The 21,426-nt window shown below is 37.2% G+C and overlaps 1 protein-coding gene across 2 annotated transcripts in view; it reads left to right on the top strand.

Annotated features, from left to right (window-relative positions):
- The window catches only part of ATRNL1 (attractin like 1), a gene marked incomplete at its 5' end in the record, with an annotated part of 352,817 nt that overhangs the window by 64,723 nt on the left and 266,668 nt on the right, over positions 1-21,426 (top strand). For both annotated transcript variants that reach the window (XM_081158751.1, XM_081158750.1), the window contains 5 exons: positions 445-626; positions 4,679-4,892; positions 6,639-6,827; positions 9,107-9,325; positions 16,882-17,019. In XM_081158751.1, the coding sequence (XP_081014877.1) occupies positions 445-626; positions 4,679-4,892; positions 6,639-6,827; positions 9,107-9,325; positions 16,882-17,019 (942 nt within the window). The remainder of the gene's footprint in view (positions 1-444; positions 627-4,678; positions 4,893-6,638; positions 6,828-9,106; positions 9,326-16,881; positions 17,020-21,426) is intronic.

A 21,426-nucleotide genomic window follows, 5' to 3' on the forward strand; every position in this document is an offset into this window, starting at 1 on the left:
GATTTGGAAGACAATTAGCTACACGTGTAGGAATAACACAAATTGCTTTTGTTATATGCTGGTTATTTTTTTGAATGATCTTGTATTATGTAAATTGGACTTTGGGATATAAATGTAGTAGTCATTTTACTTGTTGAGATACCATATGCCAAAACAACAGGTTTACAGAGGAAACCTAGCAAACAGTCAACACATTTTAATCAATGGTATAGAGCCATAGCTTATCATATGTTTAAAATTAAAGGAAAATTAGGATCTTCTGTTCTCATTCTCGACTAAACGATTAGACACATTTTGTTCAGTATATTATATTGATATATTTAAATATTTTAGTGTTAAGATTATTTAAACAAATACAGAAATGACATTTAGGATTTTGAAATAAATGAACAATACATATGCTTTCTGGTCACCTAAAAATAAGATGTAATTTGTTTTTTCTAGCTCACCTTTGTGGAGAAGGGTGGAATCATATTGGGGACGCTTGCCTCAGAATCAACTCCAGCAGAGAAAGCTATGACAACGCCAAACTTTACTGCTATAATCTCAGTGGCAACCTTGCTTCGTTAACCACCTCAAAAGAAGTAGAATTTGTTCTGGATGAAATACAAAAGTATACGCAGCAGGTAACAGCTATGCTTGTTTATATCATGGGAATATGCTGGTAATACTGTAATTATTGGCAACAACTCATTCTTTTTGTAATTTAATACATATTTTTACTAAATCTTGGAAGTAAAAGTAGAACTGACTTCAAAAGTGCATTTAGTAATAAGGTTTTCTATGTTACTCATCTCATATTTTGCACAGTAAACCAATGCATTGTCTTAACGAAGAATTCATGTGACTAAATATACTGAAAAAATGGCATATAATTTAATAATTTGTTTTGATGTATTATTATTTTATAACTTGAAAAATCCCTCTTAATAAAACACTAGACCAACACATTGGCTACATTGGTACATATGTATATTGTGTGTGTGTGTGTGTGTGTGTGTGCATGTGTGTATTGTGAGTTATGTTTTTGAATTATGCTATTTTTCTAGATATAGACTTGCTTGAAATAACATACTAATGGTTAGTACGACTAAACCCTAATATTTAAAGTATATGGAAGATATATACAGCACTTGGAAACAGTTTCAGTTCTCTAGAGAGTTGTTTTATAGACAATATTTCCACACAAGATAGAATATTCCCTTGAGAATTGAATCAAAATATCATTTTATAAGAAATTTTCAAGAGGAATTGCTACTGTTTATTTTCTGTTCTTGGGGTGTTAAAATATACTCAATTCCTAAGAACATATTAAATAGATTTGGAAATAATTTATCAAATCTACTTTTGAAATACCTTATTTTGTTCATATACTTCTTGAAATGGTTTGAGGGCCTTTTAAAATTCGAGATCTAATTGACACATCACATTAGTTTCAGGTGTACAACGTGATGCTTCAGTGTTTGTGTATGTTGTGAAAATGACCACAGTAAGTCCAGTTAATGTCTCTCACTACACGTAGTCACAGATTTTTTTTTCTTGTGACGAATTTTAAGATGCACTTTCTCGACAGCTTTCAGTGTGCAGTCGAGTATTATTGAGTGTAGTCAGCATGCTGCACGTGAGACCTCCCTGACTGCTTTCGTAATCAGGCGTGTGCAGCTCTGCCCCCAGCCCCTGGCTTTGGCAACCACGCCTGTCTGTTCTCTGTATCTATGAGCTTGTTTCTTTTTTAAGATTCCACGTATAAATGAGATCCTGTGGTATTTGTCTTTCTGTCTAATTTCACTTTGAAATAATTTACTAAATCTGGTTTGTTTGAGAAATACCAGTGTTATGGCTGAAGTATAAGATGTATATGGCAGGAGGGGTGCATGTCATGTAGGAGAGGCCTTTTGATTTTTTAACTTATTTTTTCTTCTGACACATTTTTACTTTCTTTTTCAAAGGTAACCTTTTAGAATTGTTTTTAGTTATTGGTGAATACCTTCTCATATATTAAAATAACGTCTTTGCAGCCCCCCTCTTCTCAGACTGCACACTGGGCGATGGGCGCCCTTCACTCATGTTTCCGAGTATTTACATACATAAGTTGAAACAAAAATAAAGCTTTGTTTTTAGGAGTATTCTTTTACCTAAATGGTACAATGTAAATATCGTTCTTTAGTTTCTTTTCTGTACTTAAAACATGGCTCTGGAAAGTTTTTCATTTTATTTTATTTTTTTAAATTTTATTTTTATTGACACTATTACAGATGTGCCCCTCCCCTCCCCCTCCTGTGCCGGCCCCACCCAGGCTCCCCCTTCCCCGAGGCCATCACCCCACTGTTGTCTGCGTCTCCACAGACAACATATATGTTCTTTGGCTAATCTCTTCACCTTCTTTCATCCAGTCCCCGCATCCCCTTCCCTCTGACAGCTTTCTGTTCAGAAAAATGTGACAAGGTTTATTTGTAAAGTTTTAGTTTCAGTCACATGGAGCATACAACATAAGATCTGTTAATATGCTTGTGAAATCGAGAACTTCATATCTTTAATTACAAAACTGAGAGACAGTTTTCAGTGACCGTTGGGAAATTAGTCCGACTGAGTATGGATCACCTATAAAGAACTTATTATTGGTAAATTCTCAATCTTGGAGTTACAGGCAGTACTAGTATTTCACATTAGTGCTCCGTTGCTTTTCCCCTTGTTTATAAAATACTATTTTTATTTTTATTTCTTACACTATCACCTTGGAGTGTGCTATTTTAGAAGTCGCATATTTCAAGGATACTTGTTTTAATTGCTCGTTTTTTCTTATTATAAGTCCAAAGATTGGATGTGTGATGTACTTAGATTCCCCAGTTTGTAGACGAGTGTTCCCTGCACATGAAGAATGTACTTTCTGTTTCATTAGAAAGCTGAGCTTTAGCAAAACTTCAGAGGCGGAAACTTCTGCAAGGTGACACTCCATTAAGCATCTCTTTATAGAAAACGAATCACATCCTGAGTCACTGCGGTTGTATAAACTTGAGATAACCCTACCTGGGCAAATAAAGAGCAACACATTCATGCACTTTAAAGAGATGTCCTGGGTCAGATGATCATTTGCTCGTTGGAAACGGCTAATGAAGTGTTGTGATGATTTATGGCGTGCTGTTGTGAAATTTTTCAACGTAGTAATTTATCTTTCATTTTCAACTGCCTGTCCAGTTCATTTACTGGGTAATAGTTACTTTAAATGTTTTATCAACGGCTTCATTTTTCTGTTCTAGTCTTCCTTGAAGATTCTTATCGTGATGAGTTAGGGAGTCATACTTCATTTTAAATGACTTGTCTTTGCTATGGGTAGTTCGGAAATATAGGCAGAGTAGCTGTAAAGGGAAGCTCAGTCATTAATCTGAGATATCTATGTTGGATCGACTCCTGCTGTTATTATCAAGAGCTGTAAAAATGTTATGGCTTTTTGGTTATAAAAGTATCTTTTAGAGTAATGTATGAGATATATGAGGATCACAAGGCGTAGCAGCATGTGTATATTTATAATTAGAAACATTATTTATTAAGTACCATCTCTGTCTCAGGAATCGGATGGTGGAAAATAACTATTTCTGTTCTAATGAACTTTGTTTGGCAACATTTATTGACTACCTACTATGTGCACAGTACTCTACTAGATTGGATGAGATCTACTGTCATAGTGAATATACATATTTTAATTTTATTTAAGAAATATTTGTTGAGTGTTAACTGTGTGAAGTTTATTAAAATTTTTTTTAAAGTGTATTTATACACTTGATAAATATCTAGGTCTTTGGCCACCTTTATAAGCTCTCTATGACCGCTTATGCAATATATTTAGAGTAAATACTGGATATATAGCTCTTATTTCTATTTTGTTAAAGAATCAGATGGAGAGACACAGTCCACAATTATATATATATATATAATAGATGATATGGAGTTTTGAAACCACTTGACATTGTAATACTATCTTACTTGCTTAGTAACTTAAAGAATACATATATTATCATGTATATTAAAGTAGACGTGTTTAAGAATAATGTTAGGAAGATAATAGAATGGGGGTTTCCAGCTCTCATCCCCTCGCAGAAACATCGATTTGAACAACCATCTGTATGCAACATTTACAAGAGTAAGGAATCCAGGTGAGAGATTATAGCACCTGGGAGGACCACAGAAATAAGAAAAGACCCATTGAGGAGGGTGAACAGGCAGTTCCATGTTCCCTGCATCATCCCTCCACCAAGGCTGCGCAGGACAGTGAGGCCCTGAGAAACCCCCTCAGCAAAGGGGGAGAGAGTGAAGTGAGCCCCTGGCTTTGTCGTGGACGCCAGCTTTAGGCTTGCCCTGATGAACCCTGGTGCTCGACTTCATAAGATAGGTGTTTATATCCCCATTTAATTGAAGAGGAGCCTGAGGTTCTCAAGGGCTGAATAGGTAACCCAATAGTGTAGCTAAACACGAAGTATAGTTAAAAATAGTGTTCTAACCTGTCCTGCTCTCCAAAATGTGCTGTAATTGTGGATTATCTTTGGTAGCAGAAGTCATTAGAAAGGCAGTCCTGTATATTTTCAAATGTGATTTTTAATGCTAATGTACTATTTGCTAAGGTCTATGACATGGTATTTTTACATCTAACTGTTTTCAATGCCCCCCTTGCTCTTGTTTACAGAAAGTGTCACCTTGGGTAGGCTTGCGCAAGATCAACATATCCTACTGGGGATGGGAAGACATGTCTCCGTTTACCAACACGACACTGCAGTGGCTTCCTGGGGAACCAAACGATTCGGGGTTCTGTGCGTACCTGGAAAGGGCTGCGGTGGCAGGCCTGAAAGCGAACCCGTGTACATCTATGGCCGATGGCCTTGTCTGCGAAAAACCCGTTGGTAAGTAGGCCAGTAGGTTGGGGTTCCTTTAAAACACGGTCCCGACCGCTGTTTCCACCATCCCTTCCAGGGTGGGATGGTTTGTGGGCCTGTAGTAACTTTTGCCATCTTTTTATCTTGATGCCCATAGACTTTTAAATTCACCCACATTCTCACTTACTCCTGTTTGTGATCTTAGCATTAACTTGTGAAAATAATGCATTTTATTGTTTTACACAATCTTTACTTTTCTGGTTGGAATGGTGGGATTATGAACATGTGGTTATAGTTCATTACAGTATACTAAGAATCTGTTCTTAATTTATTATTAATGTCTTTTACTTTGATGATAATAGTCTTTGGAAGAAAGACTTTGTCTTTAAGATTAACAACTAATTTAGAAGCACTTTCATCTTGCATATCAATTATTTCAGTTGGAAAGTAAAAAGAAACAGTTTTGTTACATCTTGTGAAATGGATTTTTGTTATGTGAAGTGAGAAGAGAATATTGAATTCTTTTCTCATTTTAAATATTGTATTTTTTGTTGCAGTAAAATAGTTATAACATAAAATTTATAATTTTAACCACACTTTTTTCAGTTTTATTGAGATCTAATTGACTTTTTAAACCATTTTTCAATGTAGAGTTCAGTGTCATTAAGTACATTACCTCGTGCATTTATCACCACCACCTATCTCCAGAACTTCCCAAACCGAAACTCCATACCCATAAATAACAAGTCCGCTACCCCTGACAACCACCTTGTACTTTCTGTCTCTATGAGTTTGACTACTCTGGGCACCTCATAGGTGGAATCTTAAGGTTTACGTCCTTCTGTGATGGCCTATTCCGCCTAGCATAAGGTCTTCAAAGTTCATCCATGTTGTGCATGTGTCCGAATTTCATTTCTTTCTAACCCTGAATAATTATCCATTGTATGCATACACCACACTTGGCTTACCTATCCATCCATTGATGGATCTTTGAGTTGCTTCTACCTGTTGGCTGTTGCGAATGATGATGCTATAAATATAGTTGTACAAATATCAGTCCTAGTTCCTGCTTTCATGTCTTTCACCAGAATTGGAGTTGCTATATCATATGGTAATTCTATGTTTAATTTCTGAAGAAGTGTCATATTGTTTGCCATAGATGCTGTACCATTTTACACTCCCAGCAGCAATGTGCAAGGGTTCTAATTTCTCCACATCTTTGTCAACACCTTAAAGATTTTATAGTAAATTATTTATTTTTATTCTTTATATAAGCAACATATTCACTGACAGGACATTTGCTTTGATTAGATGTGGACTATTTATGTAATTGTGGCTGGGAAAGTAAATAATGATAGTATGCAAAGGATTTAGCCAAAAGATAGAACAGTTAGGTCATGTATTGCATTTATACCTATAGCTTTTAAATTAGATACACCTTCATGTACTTTTTAAAGGATTAAACATTCCTAGAAATTATAAAATTTAAATTTGAAAATAAATTTAAGAAGTATCGACTTATCTTCGTTAAATTTTTTTTTTTTACTGAACTTATCGGGGTGACATTGGTTCATAGAATTAAACAGGTTTCACGTGTACAGTTCTACAGTGCATCATGTGTATTGTATTGTGTTTCTGTCATTTTCGCTTTAATCTTTATCCCACCCTTGGCTTCATTGACGTATTCCCAGAACAGCAAAATGCACAAAACCCGCTTACCTGTGTTAAAATGCCTCTGCGAGTGAACTCGTTGCGTTTGTTGGCTGATTTCAGTGAGTCCCAACCAGAGCGCGAGGCCGTGCAAGAAGCCGTGCTCGCTGCGGACGTCCTGCTCCAACTGCACGAGCAACGGCCTGGAGTGCATGTGGTGCAGCAGCACGCGGCGCTGCGTGGACTCCAACGCCTACATCATCTCCTTCCCCTACGGGCAGTGCCTCGAGTGGCAGACGGCCGCCTGCGCCCGTGAGTGTCCCTGCGGCGCCCCCCCCCCCCCCCCCCCGGCAGCGGGACCCCCCCCCCTGTTCCGCGGGGCAGAGCAGTTAATGGTGCTCTTTGCTTTCAATCTGAAGAGCAGCTTCTTCACCTGTTAAAATGGTCTTTAAAGCCTTAGATTGTTCTTTTCTTCTATTTACTAGATCCCAAAAGAGACAGTAGTGAAAAAGGGTCAGTAGTTGTTGGAATCTCTAGATACCCCAGTATTTCTTAAACTCGCTGTGCTTTCCTCCTCTTTGCTGAGATTTTGCTGCCCAGCCTTTAGAAGGATGTGCCCTGTGCACCTCGCCGGGCAGCGGGCGGCGGGCGGCGGGCGGCGGGCGGCGCACTTCGCCTCGTCTGAGGTTTTCTAGTAAATGGAACTGGAAGGAAACTTCTTTTCTCAGATGAAAAACAAGTGTGGATTTTGCCATATGCTTCAATATTTCCCAGTTATAATGTTGTGATAATAATGCTTAAAATTCACAAATTGAAGAAAAGGAATATATTTTAAGACAAGTTTTGCCTAACAGTTTCTAAGAAAGCTTTGCTAATAACTGGTATTATTAATAATTAACATATTTGAAGTAGTTGGATATTCTGTTTGTGACAATGAAATCCAGTGGGATTATTGAAAGCAATAATAGACGATTTAGTTCTTAATATATAAAAGTTCAAATAAAAATGTAATTAAATTGATATGGTGAATTATCATACATAGTGTCCATATTCTCCATAACTTATCATACATAGTGTCCGTATTCTCCAAAAATGTAATTAAATTGATATGGTGAATTATCATACATAGTGTCCGTATTCTCCATAACTTAGGACACTTTCCTGTTGCTATTGTTTTCTGTAAGAAAAAGAAAAACCATTAGAGTCTGTAAGTTTTTGAGTCAGCATTAAATGCTAAAGAATGAATTTTCTACAGGGTTAACATTAGTCACTTGTGTTTAATGATTCAAAGAATATTCTTTTTAAATTTATTATTAAAGAAATACAGGAGATGGCATCATTTTCCACCTTCTTACCTCCAATCTCTGAAATGCCTAGCCTGCAAAAAATTCGTAGCAACAAATCATATCGTAATTGATGAATTCTTTGCTCTAATATTCTGTTATCCTTGTACAGTCTTCTATATTGGATTCCTCATGTTCACTGAGACACTCGTGCCATTGTTTGCAGCAATCTGAGGAACAGTTTTGGTTCCAGTAATATGAAAACACTGAGAGCCAATTAAGTCATTATTACCACAATGAAATTGAGTCTGCCAGAAATGTACCATTTTATTACTTTGGGGGAAAAATGTGACTAAAAGACATTGTTCATAGTGCCTTGTCCCTGTGTCACCATCTTCTGTGGGTACATAATCCCCAAGACAAAGCGTGCCTGTTCTAGAAAAATACCAGTAAAAGTAATTAAAGTCTACACCCAATACAGGATACTCTGTGAATTTAAAATTTAAAACATTACGTAGGAACTATTGTAAATGTGATAGCAGACTGTAATAGGTTCCTCCTTGGAAAAGGCATCACAGTATTGATAGGCTTTGTTGAGGGTCATAGGTTATCCATCAGTTAAACAAAAAGTTGAGCTTCAGTGAGTGAGTCTCACAGTGATTTTCTGCAGCCCTGAAAGTCAGAGACAGCCTGTCTGCTGGTTGCCTGACGGAGGCAGTGTATTCGGGTTCCATGTTCCCATTCAGTTTGGCTCTTTGGGTGGAGACTGAGTTTAATTATCACAGGATGGCCAAACCCTAGTATCCTGGACCCTTGGGAGGAGGATTGTGCGTGCGAGGCAGTCCTCACGTGGCTCAGCTGTCCCAGGGCTGGGCAGGCATCACTTGCACTGGACGTTCCCAGGTAGATGCAGATTTTTCCTGAAGGCCCTCACTAGGCACGGGAAGAACAGCTAATGTGGCCCTGCATCCCAGACAGTGGGGGTGTGGGCTGTAGGCCCCGGATAAGCTCCCCGAAGGCTCTAATACTGGCAAAGCACAGCAGCCTTTAAGCTCTGACTTCATTTTTCTACGTATCATTGTCACCAACCAGTTTTACCCCTCAAGTCAGTCTTTTTAGCTCCTCGTTGTTCATGATGAATTTTCTTTGCTTTGAGTTGTTGCTCTCTTAGGCATTATTACAAAAATGTTTAAACTGTAGATGACCTCTTACAGTCTTTTTTTCAGATGACATTTATTTTTCCGTTAGCTTACAGTGCTATTTGAAATGAAGTCATGTAACGCACTTGTTAACGTTCCTGTCGCGCAGCTCAGAATTGTTCCGGGTTGAGAACCTGTGGACAGTGTCTGGAACAGCCTGGGTGTGGCTGGTGCAACGACCCTAGTGACACAGGAAGAGGGCACTGCCTTGAAGGATCTTCACGGGGACCCATGAAGCTCATAGGAACGCACAGTAACGAGATGGTTCTTGACACCAGTCTTTGTCCCAAAGAAAAGAACTATGAGTGGTCCTTTATCCAGTGTCCAGGTAATAAAAATGTGATGAAAATAATTTCAGTGTTTTCAGACAGTTCAGTTTTCAATCAAATTATTTTCAAACAATTTCAAGACCAAGAATATATATTTTTTTCTTTCTTGTACTAAAGATTTAGGAAAAAATAATGAAGACAAGGCTCAAAATTCAGAGATAAAAATATACATTCTACCCTATATCCATCTCTGTTATATAGATGACATTCTGTTCGGAATTATGAAATAGGCTGACTAGTCATTGCGTATGGTTATTAGATTTGGTTTTATGTCAGTTGTTAAGGGGAAATAATATTGATTTATGCCTGTGTTCTGCCCTAGTATTATAATATTTTAGACTTCAAAGGTAACTCTGAGGATCCAGTCAACCTTCACGCTAAGTATGGGAATTTTCTCTATAAAATACCTATGATGGAGCCTACTGGCCTCATTTTGAAAGTTGCCTTTGGTATTTTCTACCATTCAGTTTTGAAAGTCAGTAATAATTACTCATTTTCAGGGAGTTCTTTTGGTCCCAAAGGAAGTCTTTTCTAACAACCTTCTTAAAAAATCAATTTATTCATTATATTTTAATTGAGTGCCTACTATGTGCCAAGAAATATTTTAGATGTTAGAGATCTAACAGTTAACAAATAAGACTAAAATCATTGCATTCATGGAACCTGTAAACTGATTGAAATTACACATACACCTCAAGTAAATGAGGGAGTTTACCCATTTAAAACGTATAACTCAGCAGTGTTTATTATATTCACAGAATTATGCAATCATCACTACAACCCATTTAAAAACATTTTTATCGCCCCCCCCTCCCCCGTAGAAATCCGATACTGGCAGTCACTGCATGTTAAACCCCACTTCTCCTAGTCAGCTTTAGGCAACCACTAGTCTTTGTATCTCTATGGGTTTGCCTATTCTGGATATTTTATATAAATTGAATCATACAACTAGTCTTTTGGGACTGGCTTCTTTCCCTATGCATCATATTTTCAAGGTTTATTCATGTTGTAGGGTGTCATAGTACTGCACTTTTTTACCAAATAATATCCCATTTTCAGAGTATAGCACATTTTGTTTATCCGTTCATCACTTTGTGGACATTGGGTGTTTCCGGTTTTTTGGCTTTTTGAGTAATGCTTCTGTGAACATTCACGTGTGAGTGTATGTGTAGACATATTTTCATGGCTTTGGGGATGGGATGTCTGGGTCAAATGGAAACTACGTTTAACCTTTTGAGGAACTGCCAGCCTGTTTCAAAGGAGCTGCCATTGTCTTACGCTCCCACCAGCAGTGCACAAGGCTTCCAGTTCCTCCACATCTTTGCCAAACACTGGTTATTTCACATATTTTGATTATAGTCATCCTGGGGGGTGTGAAGCGGTATCTCATCGCAGTTTTGATTTGCAATTTCTTGTTGGCTAATAATGCTGAACATTTTTTTGTTTGCCTTTGGCCATTTGTATGTCGTCTTTAGAGAAATGTCTTTGCCCATTGTTGAGTTGGGGTATTTGTCTTTTTATTATTAAACTGCAAGAGTTCTTTATATATTCTGAATACAAGTCTTGTATTAAAAATTGATTTGCAGATATTTCCTCCCATGCTGTGGGTTGTCTTTTCACTTTTTTGTTCTTTTTGCTTTTTATTGAATTTATTGGGGTGACACTGGTTAACAAAATTATATGGTTTTCAGGTGCACAGTTCTACAGCACATCATCTATACACTGTGTTGTGTGTTCGCCACCCCAAGTCAGGTCTCCATCCATCACCATCTATCCCCCTGTGCCCCCCCCACCTTCCCCCTTCCCCTCTCCCTCCGGCAATCACCACACTGTCGTCCACGCCCATGAGCTTTTTTCTCTTTGGCTCAATCCCTCCCCTGACCAGCAGCCTTCCCCCTCCCCCTGACAGCTGTCAGCCTGCTGTCTATGAGTCTGTCTCTCTTTTGCTTGTTAGTTCATTCGCTCATTAGATTCTACACATGAGGGAAATTGTCTTTTCTGACTTATTTCACTTAGCATAATGCTCTCCAAGTCCATCCGTGCTGTCACAAGGGGTAAGATATTTTTCTTTTTTACAGCCGAGTAGTAGTCCATGGTATAAATGTGCCACAGCGTTTTTATCCGCTCATCTGCTGATGGGCCCTTGGGCTGCTTCCAAATCTTTGCTATTGTAAATAAAGCTGCCATGAACAAAGGGGTGCGTATGTTCTTTTGAATTAGTATTTCGTGTTTCTTCGGATAAATTCCCAGAAGTGGAATCACTGGGTCATGAGGTAGCTCTATTTTCACTTTCTTGCTCTCCGCAGTGGCCGCACCAGTCTGCGTTCCCACCAGCAGCGCACGAGGGGTCCCTTTTCTCCAGAGCCTGTCTTTTCACTTTTTTGATAGTGCCCTTTAAATCACAAAAGTTTTAAATTTTGATGATATCCTGTCTGTTTTTTTATTGTTTCTTGTGCAATTGGTGATATTCCTTTGAAACCATGCATACTATGAGATCCCAAAGATTTATGCCTTTTTCTTTTAAGAGTTTAATAGTTTTAGCTCTAACATTTAGGTCTTTGATCAGTTTTGAGTTACTTTTTTTTTAAGACTCTACCATGTTTTTAATTTTTTATTAATCTTAGGGAGAGGAAGGGAGGGAAGAAAAGAGGGAAGGGAGAGAGAGAAGGGGGAGAGAGAGCTGTTGCCTCCTGCACTCCCCCGGACCAAGAATCAAACCCACCACCTTTTAGTGTACTGGAAGACACTCCAACCCGGTCATGCTGGCCAGGGTGGGTCACTTTTTATATGTGCTGTGAGAAACCATTTGGTGAAAAGACTGTTCTTTCCCCATTGAATTTATTTTTCATTTTGCATATTTTTCATCTCTAGAAATTGCATTTTAGTCATTTTATATTTTCAGTTCCTCTCTTTCTCTGTATTCTTGAGTATATGGATAATTCTCTTAATAGCTGTTTTAAAAAGCCTTCTGTGCTCATTCCATCTCTGTACCATTTATTTGTCTGTTTCTATTGATGTATATATTTTTTACTGAACATGGGTCAGAATTTTCAGCTCCATTATTTTGCGCAGTGTCCTGGACATTGTGATTTTTGCAGTTTATTCTTCAGTTTTGTTGTATTTCTTTTAGGCTGTTGAGCTTTTTTCTGGCATGCGATTATATTACACGGGCTCTGTATGATCAATTTCAAAATTGTTTTTAAGGTTTGTTAGGACCTGTACATAGCAACCCGAAGTCCAGTGCAAATTAATTTCCACCAAGATAGTGCCTTTTTGTGACCTTTGTACCATCTCTTTGCACTATGAGGTCTCTCCACTTTGACTAGTGGGGATGCAAACTATTCCTAATTCCATGGGAGGTCCTGGCATTGTTTGACTTGCTGTTTTCTGGTAGTTCTTTCTCCAGCTTCATGGAGTTTCACATTATGTTCAATTATTCAGTCAGAGGTTCAATCACCTCTGCAGCTTGCTCTGTGAAGCTCTCTTCTGTAGTATTTTGTTCTACGATCATGATCTTTGTTTCCTCAATTGAATGAGCTCTCTGGCCTTTGTTTGGGCTTCCCTCCGTAGGCTGCATCCTCTCATCTGCTTCCAGGTAGCAAGCAGGGCAGTCACATTTTGTTTTTCTTTTCTTGCATGTGCCATTCCTGAGCTGCCTGTTATCTCCCAAAGTAGTCGCTTCCTGTGTTTTCTCTAGTTTTCTTATTGTTTACCATTAGAGGTCTATTATCTGAGCGGTTAATCGGGCAGAAGGGGAACCCTTCTATCACTGTGTTTTTATTTACAGTTAATCTCTTGTAAATAGCATGTAGGTCCTGTTTTTTCTTTTATTTTGGTCTTTTCTTTAAAAATCTAGTTAGATAATCTCTGTCCTTTATCAAAATGTTTAGTCAATTAATATTTAATATAGTATTGGTATTATTGAGTTTAATTCATACCATTAGGGTATTTGTTCTAAAATTTTTCTTTATTTTTTTCTCTGTTGTTTGTTCTTCCTTTTGCTCTTTTTTTTTTGGATGAATTGAGTGTTTTTTAAGTCCATTTTTTATCACTTTCATTGGATTTTTAGCTATACCTCTTTTGTGTTTTTTTTAGTGACTGCTGTAGTGATTGTAATAGTCATCTTTATCTTATCACAGTCTACCTTGAATCAGTATTATACTACTTCATGTATAAGGTAAGAATATTACAATAGTGTAATTCCACTTGCTTTTTTCCTGTCCTTTGTGTAATTATTGCCATATATTATATATAGGTTACTAACCATACAATACATTATTATTTTTGCTTTAAACAATTTTCTTATGAAGAAATAAGAAAAAAATCTTTTTATTTACCCATATATTGACCATTTCTTGTGATCTTCATTTTTTTCAGATCGATCTAAATTTCCTTCTGCTGTAATATTTCTTTAGTTTGATGAACTTTAATGTAAATACTGTGTTTTTCAGTTGTGGCATTAAAATATGATAACTTTCATATATATGAAAAATGTTTTTATTGTGTATATGTGTCTTCATAGTTCAAGGATTTTTTTGTTGTTGTTGCTGGAAATAGTATCCTAAGTTGACAGATATATTTTTTCAATGATTTGAAGATATAATTTCCTTTTCTTGTGGCTTCCTTCATTTCTCTTAAGAATTTCTCTCATATTAGTTTGCTGTTTACCTTTTAAAAGTAGTATGTCTTTTTCCTCCCTCTGACTTTTTTAAGTAGTTTTTGGATACCAGTAATTTTAATATGATGTACCTAAATGTCAGTTTTATTCTTTGAAATTGTGAATTGTATGACTTATTTATTCTGTGGCTTCATGTTTTTCATCAATTTTGTAACTTTCCTGACATTTTCTCATCAGATATTGCATTCGTTCTGTTTTGTCACTTGGTTCTCCATTTCTAGGAGTTCTCTTCACTTATGTTAGGCTTTTTCACTATGTCCCTAATTTTTCTTACTGACTTCCCTATATTGTATATTCTTGCATCTCCTTTGATCTGTATTTCAGTTCACTAATTCTTTCTTTGGATGTTTCCAATTTTCTCTCAAATCTATGTTTCATTTATTTCTTACTATTTAACATAGCACTGAAGCTCACTGTATTAAAGCAGTTTTACTCATGATTCTACATCATCTGTTTTTGCTGAAATCTGCTGGGCAGTTCTTCTAGTGTCTTCTGTTTTTTTCTCATGTGGTTACAGTTATCTGGCAGTTTGGTTTTGGATGGTCTCTGATGCTTCGCTCACGTGTCCAGTGGCGTGTGAGCTGACTGGGTGATCGAGGGGTCCTCAGCTGCAAATTCCTGAGATTTAGCTTGAGTTTAGTTCTAACAGACACCGGCTTTCTGCGTGGTGTATTCACACCTGAGGCAGACATCCTGTGTCATGCTCTCCGGCCACCGCGTGGAGGCAAACAAGTCACTGTGCTTGCCCGCGCATTGCCCAGGATTGCCTTTGGAAGTTCTTGCTTTTGGAAAGGGGTAGTTGAGTGGCATCATACTAGGCATCCTCCTTTAATTTCCGAAGGGGGACTGCAAGTTACTACTTCCTAGTTTTATTTGTGTACTTTTCACCATACCCAAATTTTGGTTGTTGCCGGCAAGTTTTCTTACTCTTTCCGTAGAAATCTGTGAGGAGTAGGTGCAATTGCTAAACTTAGCCCTCTGACTCAGTAGTTAAAAGGGTTTATTTTTCTGATGAAAAAAATGTAGCCAGGAATTTCATAAAATACCTAAAGCAACCCATCTCTTATTTTGATTTCTTTCAGGTAATGCTTCGCACATAGTGAGCACTCAATACATTTTTTTTACATGAGCGAATTAACCTTACTGGTTTCACATAAAGTTTTCTGTGAAATGATATCTTAAACTTTCAAGCACAAGGTTACAAAAATTAAAGTTGACATCATTGTTTCTTACTATAAAAGTAATATGAAGTTATTTTAGGGAATTGATGGTGCAGGAAAATTTGCTAAACCAAGATAACCATCATTAACTTTTCCAAAGGCACAGTTATACATTTAAAAACAAAATTGTGATCGTTCCAAACATAATGTTTTATATCTCTATTTTACTTAATCTGTCATGAACATTTTCCTTTGTTACTAAGCTTCTTCCTGTTTCATAAGGTAATCTATGATAATGTTGAAAACTGCATTATAACTTTTCTCAGTTTTATTAACGGATGTTGAAAATTATTTAACATTTTCCATGATAACTCCATGTCATTTCTATGCTGTGTTACAATAGAGCTATGCCTCTGAAAATTTCTGTAAGATACAGGTATTTGGGTTTTACTCTGTATGTGGGTGTATTTTTTCACCCTTAGATATTAACTCATGTTGATGACCTTGTGCTAGTCTCGGGATTTCCCTCTCATTTCCAAATTTTCCACATAGTAGAGGTGTGTATTTAATGCTGCTGTTTTAATTCATACATCCTGATTATGCATTTCTTTCTTCCATTGTTTAGCTGTGTGACTTTGGGTAGTTGCTCAATGACTCGGGCTTCCTCATCTTAGAAATGGTCCTAAAAATAGTACTTTCTACATAGAATTGTTGTCACGATTAAATGATACAATTCATGTATATCACCTAGTACACTATATGACAGTGGGGTGGTATTTACAATATTTTAAAACCTATGCAATATGTAAAGTGACCAATCAGAATACATGCCTTCCACAAACAGTTGGAATCACCTGCACATTGACTCTCTTGGCTAGAGAGAGCGCTCAGTTAAATGCCATCTCAGTTGTAATAATGATGAAAAAGATTATGAAGGTGACAGTGAGGATGATGTTTGAACAGTTACCAAACTAAGCCAATATTATGCCCCAATAGGCACTAAAGGTGTGAGATTTCATATAGAACTTTATTTCTCATCTGAAATTGTTGGAGCCTATTATAATATTAAAATGAAAATGTAATAAACCTTGTATTATGAAAACACAAAAAACTCATGCTTTAAATCTGATTCTATTAGTTCATAGCCACATAGAATTTGAGTTAAGCCTTGAAGCTTTTCTTGCCCAAAGAAGATAAACATTTATGCAAATTAATTTAAAAGTACGATTTTTCATATATATTTTCTTGAAGTAAGGACCTATTGCCACACAATTTTCTATATTTATTGATCCTTTGTTGTTATGTGTAAATTTTCACACATTTAATCAAAGCTATGTTCAAACTTTTGTTTATGTAACTCAATAGACAATATTCACATGAATCTTTTAGGAATATATTAAAAAGGATTCCTTGCCTAGCTATGATTTTTATGTTTCAATTTATCTCTAACCTGCACATTTTATAGGGCGTAAGGCAAAATTTCTAAATAGAACTTATTGTATATATTGCCCTGTATGGATATTTTGATCCACATATGATATGCATTAAAACAATTTGGGAAGTGTCCTTTGGACTTTGCTAACATTCAGTTTTTTAAAATAAACTCTTTGTCTTGATATTGTACTTGGAAATATTATATAGATGTTTATTGTGTGTGGTATATATATACACACACACACACACACACACACACATATATATTTACTATTTTCTTTAGCCTGCCAGTGTAATGGACACAGCACTTGCATCAATAATAACGTGTGTGAGCAGTGTAAAAATCTGACCACAGGAAAGCAGTGTCAAGACTGCTTGCCAGGCTATTATGGAGATCCTACGAATGGAGGACAGTGTACAGGTAACTATTTTTTATTTCAATTCAAGTGTGTGTGTGTGTGTGTGTGTGTGTGTGTGTGTGTGTACTACAGAAAATTGAATTGAGAAAGATACACCTGTTGTGGAAAATATACTTTTAAAAAAGAAAATTTTGCTGTAATGTCAATATTTTTGGAAAATGCTATATTAGGGACTATGTAAACTATAAAAATTTTGTGATGGACTTTAAAAAATTTTACTTTTGTTATTTCAAAATGAATTCATGTTGCCCAGCTGGGCATGGTTCAGTGGTTGAGCATTGACCTAGGATCTAGGAGATTGAGGTTCGATTCCTGGTCAGGGCACATGCCTGGGTTGCAGGTTTGATCCCCAGTCAGGGGGCGTGCAAGAGACAGCTGATCAATGACTCTCTCATCATTGATGATTCTCTCTCTCTCTCCCTCTCTCTTCCTTTCTCTGAAATCAATAAAGATATATTTTTAAAAAAATTCATGTTTATTATACAAAATTTATCAAATACAGATAAAGTTAAAAATTATCTGTGATCTCACTATTCAACACACTGCAACGCCTCAACACTCAACGCACTACACTACTTTGCAATGAAGGAGTATCCTTGAACTCCACAACTATTGAATTCTTAGTACATGCAAGTACTGTGTTAGGACTTAAACTTATATACACTCTGTGGATGTTACAATAGGAAATTGAGTGATAGAATCACTAACAAAGCAGTTAATTCTGATGGAAGGCTCTGGGTAGGCCCTTGAGAGTTGAGGGCAGTTTATGATCTTCAATTTTATGTGATTATTATGAGTTGCATGTTTTTCATTATAATTTGTTCCAAATATAAGATAGCTAAGCTATAATGTTACTAATCTTAAAATATTTTTCATTTCTTAATATGTATTTGTTTTATTCAATTATTCATAAAAAAGATGTACAGAGTAAAAAACCTTCTAAATCATGAAATATACAGATATGTAAAAATGTGCAGTCTTGTAGGACTAAACCTTCTTCATCTAGGTCTTACTCTTTTTGAGTAGTGTATTGCAAGATTGCAAGATATCTAGAGGTCTTAGTTGGTATTGTGAATAAATTCTCAGTAATTTAACATTGTATTTATATTGATTTAAGTAACATTTATTTTTATATTATTTTATGTCTTTTAGTTCATTTTTGTTCTTTTTCTTGGTTCTTGAATAACATACTTATCTGAATTTTTTTTTATATGCATGGGTGGGTAAAAGTAGGTTTATAGTTGTCTGTATGGAAAATAATGCGGTATTTAATAAATAATAATACTAGAATAAACTGTGTTTCCCCTACAACTGTAAACCTACTTTTGCCTATCTCCATATAGTGGTATACTTATCTGAAATTATAGATATGTACTTTTAATAGTAATAAAGAAACTTACTGTTTTCCAGTTTGAGGAAGAAAAGTGTTCTTTCAACATAGTGATAATTCTATGTTTTTATCTTTGTTTCTTATCAGCAAATCTTATATTTTTCTGAATATTAATAATATCTGTCCATAGCTGACTGTTACAGACGTATTTAATATTTTAATAAACACAGTGGGCTATGACACAAAGATTCTCTGAGACTAGAGGGTAGTGTAAAAGAAGACTAATTAACTTTTCTTTCTCTCTACTAGGATGGGAGTTTTTTTTTTCATTTTAAACTCTTCTCACATACTGCAGATTGTTCATAGAAGCAGAAAATTTATAAGCAAATGAATTTGAGCATTTTCTAATATAAAAGTAAGAAGTTTAATTCTCTCAAACTGGGAGCATTGACCTGAATAATCTAAAGATGCAGATAAATGGAAGTCACTTGACATGGAAATCTTGGTTTTATTAGTTGTTTTGACAGAACAAAATTAAAAGTTTGCATTTGCTGAGCATACATTATTGTGCTGTGTGTCAGAGAAAAGCCAACCTGAGATTTTCTTCATTCCAGCGAGAGCCCATTAAATGAATAACTATATAATTATGTGTAGATATTTAGAACATGGTATAACCATGAAGTTACGCTTTGATCAAAGATTCTGATCAGAATAGCATTTTTATATAAATTTAATCACATTAAGAAACCAAGAAAACCTTTTTAATCATGCAAAGGCGAGAGAAAACTCCTTTATTTAGGAGCTTATATATCTCCAATCTTCCAGAACTGCATGATTAAAAAGGAACTTCATTGCTTAGCTGCTGGAATATTTTTAGCTAGTTTGTCCTCACTCTCTACTAGTTTTTTGAAATTCTTTTATCATCATTGGAAGTGGGGGGGGGGTCCCTTTCCCCATTGGGTGCTGGGGATTGGGCCCTTACGATACCTTGAGAAAAAGAATTCTCTAGGGCTCGCAGGGCAGGGTGAGTGATTATTATTTGTGTGGAATTACATGCCTGCATTTCTAAGGTCCCATTTCCCTTAAACCGGTCCTGGAAGAGGTGCAGCTGGGGATTCAGCAGAGCCAGAAGCAGAGCCAGTGTCCAGAGTTTCTGTTCCATGGTGGAGTTGAATCCAGTAGAGCATCAGGCTAGTTCCGGCCCATCAGTCCACTGTGCGGGGTCCATGTGGCCGTGAGCCAGGAGCCCAGTGCACGAGAGCGAGAGAGAGAGAGAGGAAGGGAGGGAGGGAAGGAGGGGGCCTCCTTTATTGAGCAATTTATGTATTTTGCATCTTCGGGAACTTGCAGTGGCCACACCTACTCTCGCCAGTAACCTGTTCATAGGTGTGACTGCCAAGCTGCACTCTCCCCGTTCCACGCACACTTTCCTGAGCGGCAGCTTTCTCACAAAGTGCACAACTGGCGTGCCTTCGCCCCTTTGATTCCCTTTGATTCCCATTGATTCTCTTTGATTCCTAACTGGTTCCTTGCCATGCTGCCACTGTTTTCCTTGGTGAGCGTTCCTCTCAGATGCTCAGCTGCCCTAGGGTTTCTTTATTCCATCTTCTCAAGCTCTTTCCTCCTGTGGGTTCTCACAGAAGGAACGACAAGGACAAGAACTGAGACTGGGCGAACTTTGACACTGACCCTAAGTCAAGTATTTCAGGATGACCCTTGCTAATGGGCAACAGGGGAGGCAGATTACTACTTTTCCGTCAGCTGCCTTTCTTGGAGACCCGTGTGTGGGCCGAGCCTCACGAAACTGCCGGCGGCAGTCCTGCACCTTGGGGAGCTGGGGAACTCGGCCAGCTGAGGTAGCCGGGCCCTGCCCCTGCACCTGCCCCTTCCCTGGGGGTCCTGCCTCAGCTCTCCCTCCCTGTGTAACTGGCGCAGACGTCTGCTCCCCAGCCCAATTTCAACTCAGCTTTGACTTCAACTTCTGACTCTTGGTTAGTGTTGAATAACCCTTATATCATCTTTTATTCTGTTTATTGTTTACTTTTGGTTATAAGTCGATAATGCAACTTTGCATTGTAGGGAACAGAAATACCGTGTGACTACATAATGGCCCTCTAGGGTGCGTCTCGGCTGTAAGAGCATCATGTAAAATTCGCCGAGCGAAAGGCCACTGCGTGGTGATTCTGTAGGTGCTAATTCAGCATAAAAAGAAGCTCAAATGCTGACAACAACAGAATAATTTCAGCACTGTCATGAAGCATACATTTTAGACAATTGAATTTAAAATACATTTGTGCCATTTTAGCCAGAAGTACAGCTCCACAGGGGAATTCTCTCAAAATGAGCTTACATTAAAAGGTATTTTAACACAATTTTTTTTTTGTCCCAGAAATTATTAAAGCTACTATATGACAATTCTTTCAAGAAACTCTGCGAGTGTTAACTATTTCCAGTACTACCATAAAGGATAAATAAAAGATTCATCCCAGTTTTAAAATATTAATGTGCATGGTATTTTCAGTGAAGTTCTGAATGCAGGGCAGTATTCATACGCAGCTCTGCAAGTTCATGTGAAGATGCCCTGGCCCCTTCACTCACTGCTTAGAGTTGCGTGCACAGTGTCAGCCGGCCTTCGTGACCCTGTGACCTGATGAGCGTTCCTCATCTTCCTGTTTCTACATCTTTTCATTCATTTCCATCATTCTCCCATGTTGTGTTTCCACAGCTAATTCTACAAACCTGAAGGAAAGTTATGCTGATTAATTCACTTTTATGTAGACATGACTTTGAAGAAAAAAAAACAGGTTCTTAAAAATCTACCTAATACCAACTTATTTGTGTGTGTGTGTGTAGGGGTGTGTGTATTTAATACTTTATATTAATTATCTACTTTTTAAAGCATATATTCCTGAATGATCAGCAAGAAACTTAGTGTTCTAGAATACTTTAGCCCAGCCAGCGTGGCTCAGTGGTGAGTATCGACCTATGAATCAGGAGGTCATGTTTGATTCCCAGTCAGGGCATATGCTTGGGTTGTGGGTTCGATCCCCAGTAGGGGGCCTGCAGGAGGCAGCTGATC

Source organism: Miniopterus schreibersii (genome assembly GCF_964146895.1).
Source record: "Miniopterus schreibersii genome assembly, chromosome: 14".
Taxonomy (NCBI): domain Eukaryota; kingdom Metazoa; phylum Chordata; class Mammalia; order Chiroptera; family Miniopteridae; genus Miniopterus; species Miniopterus schreibersii.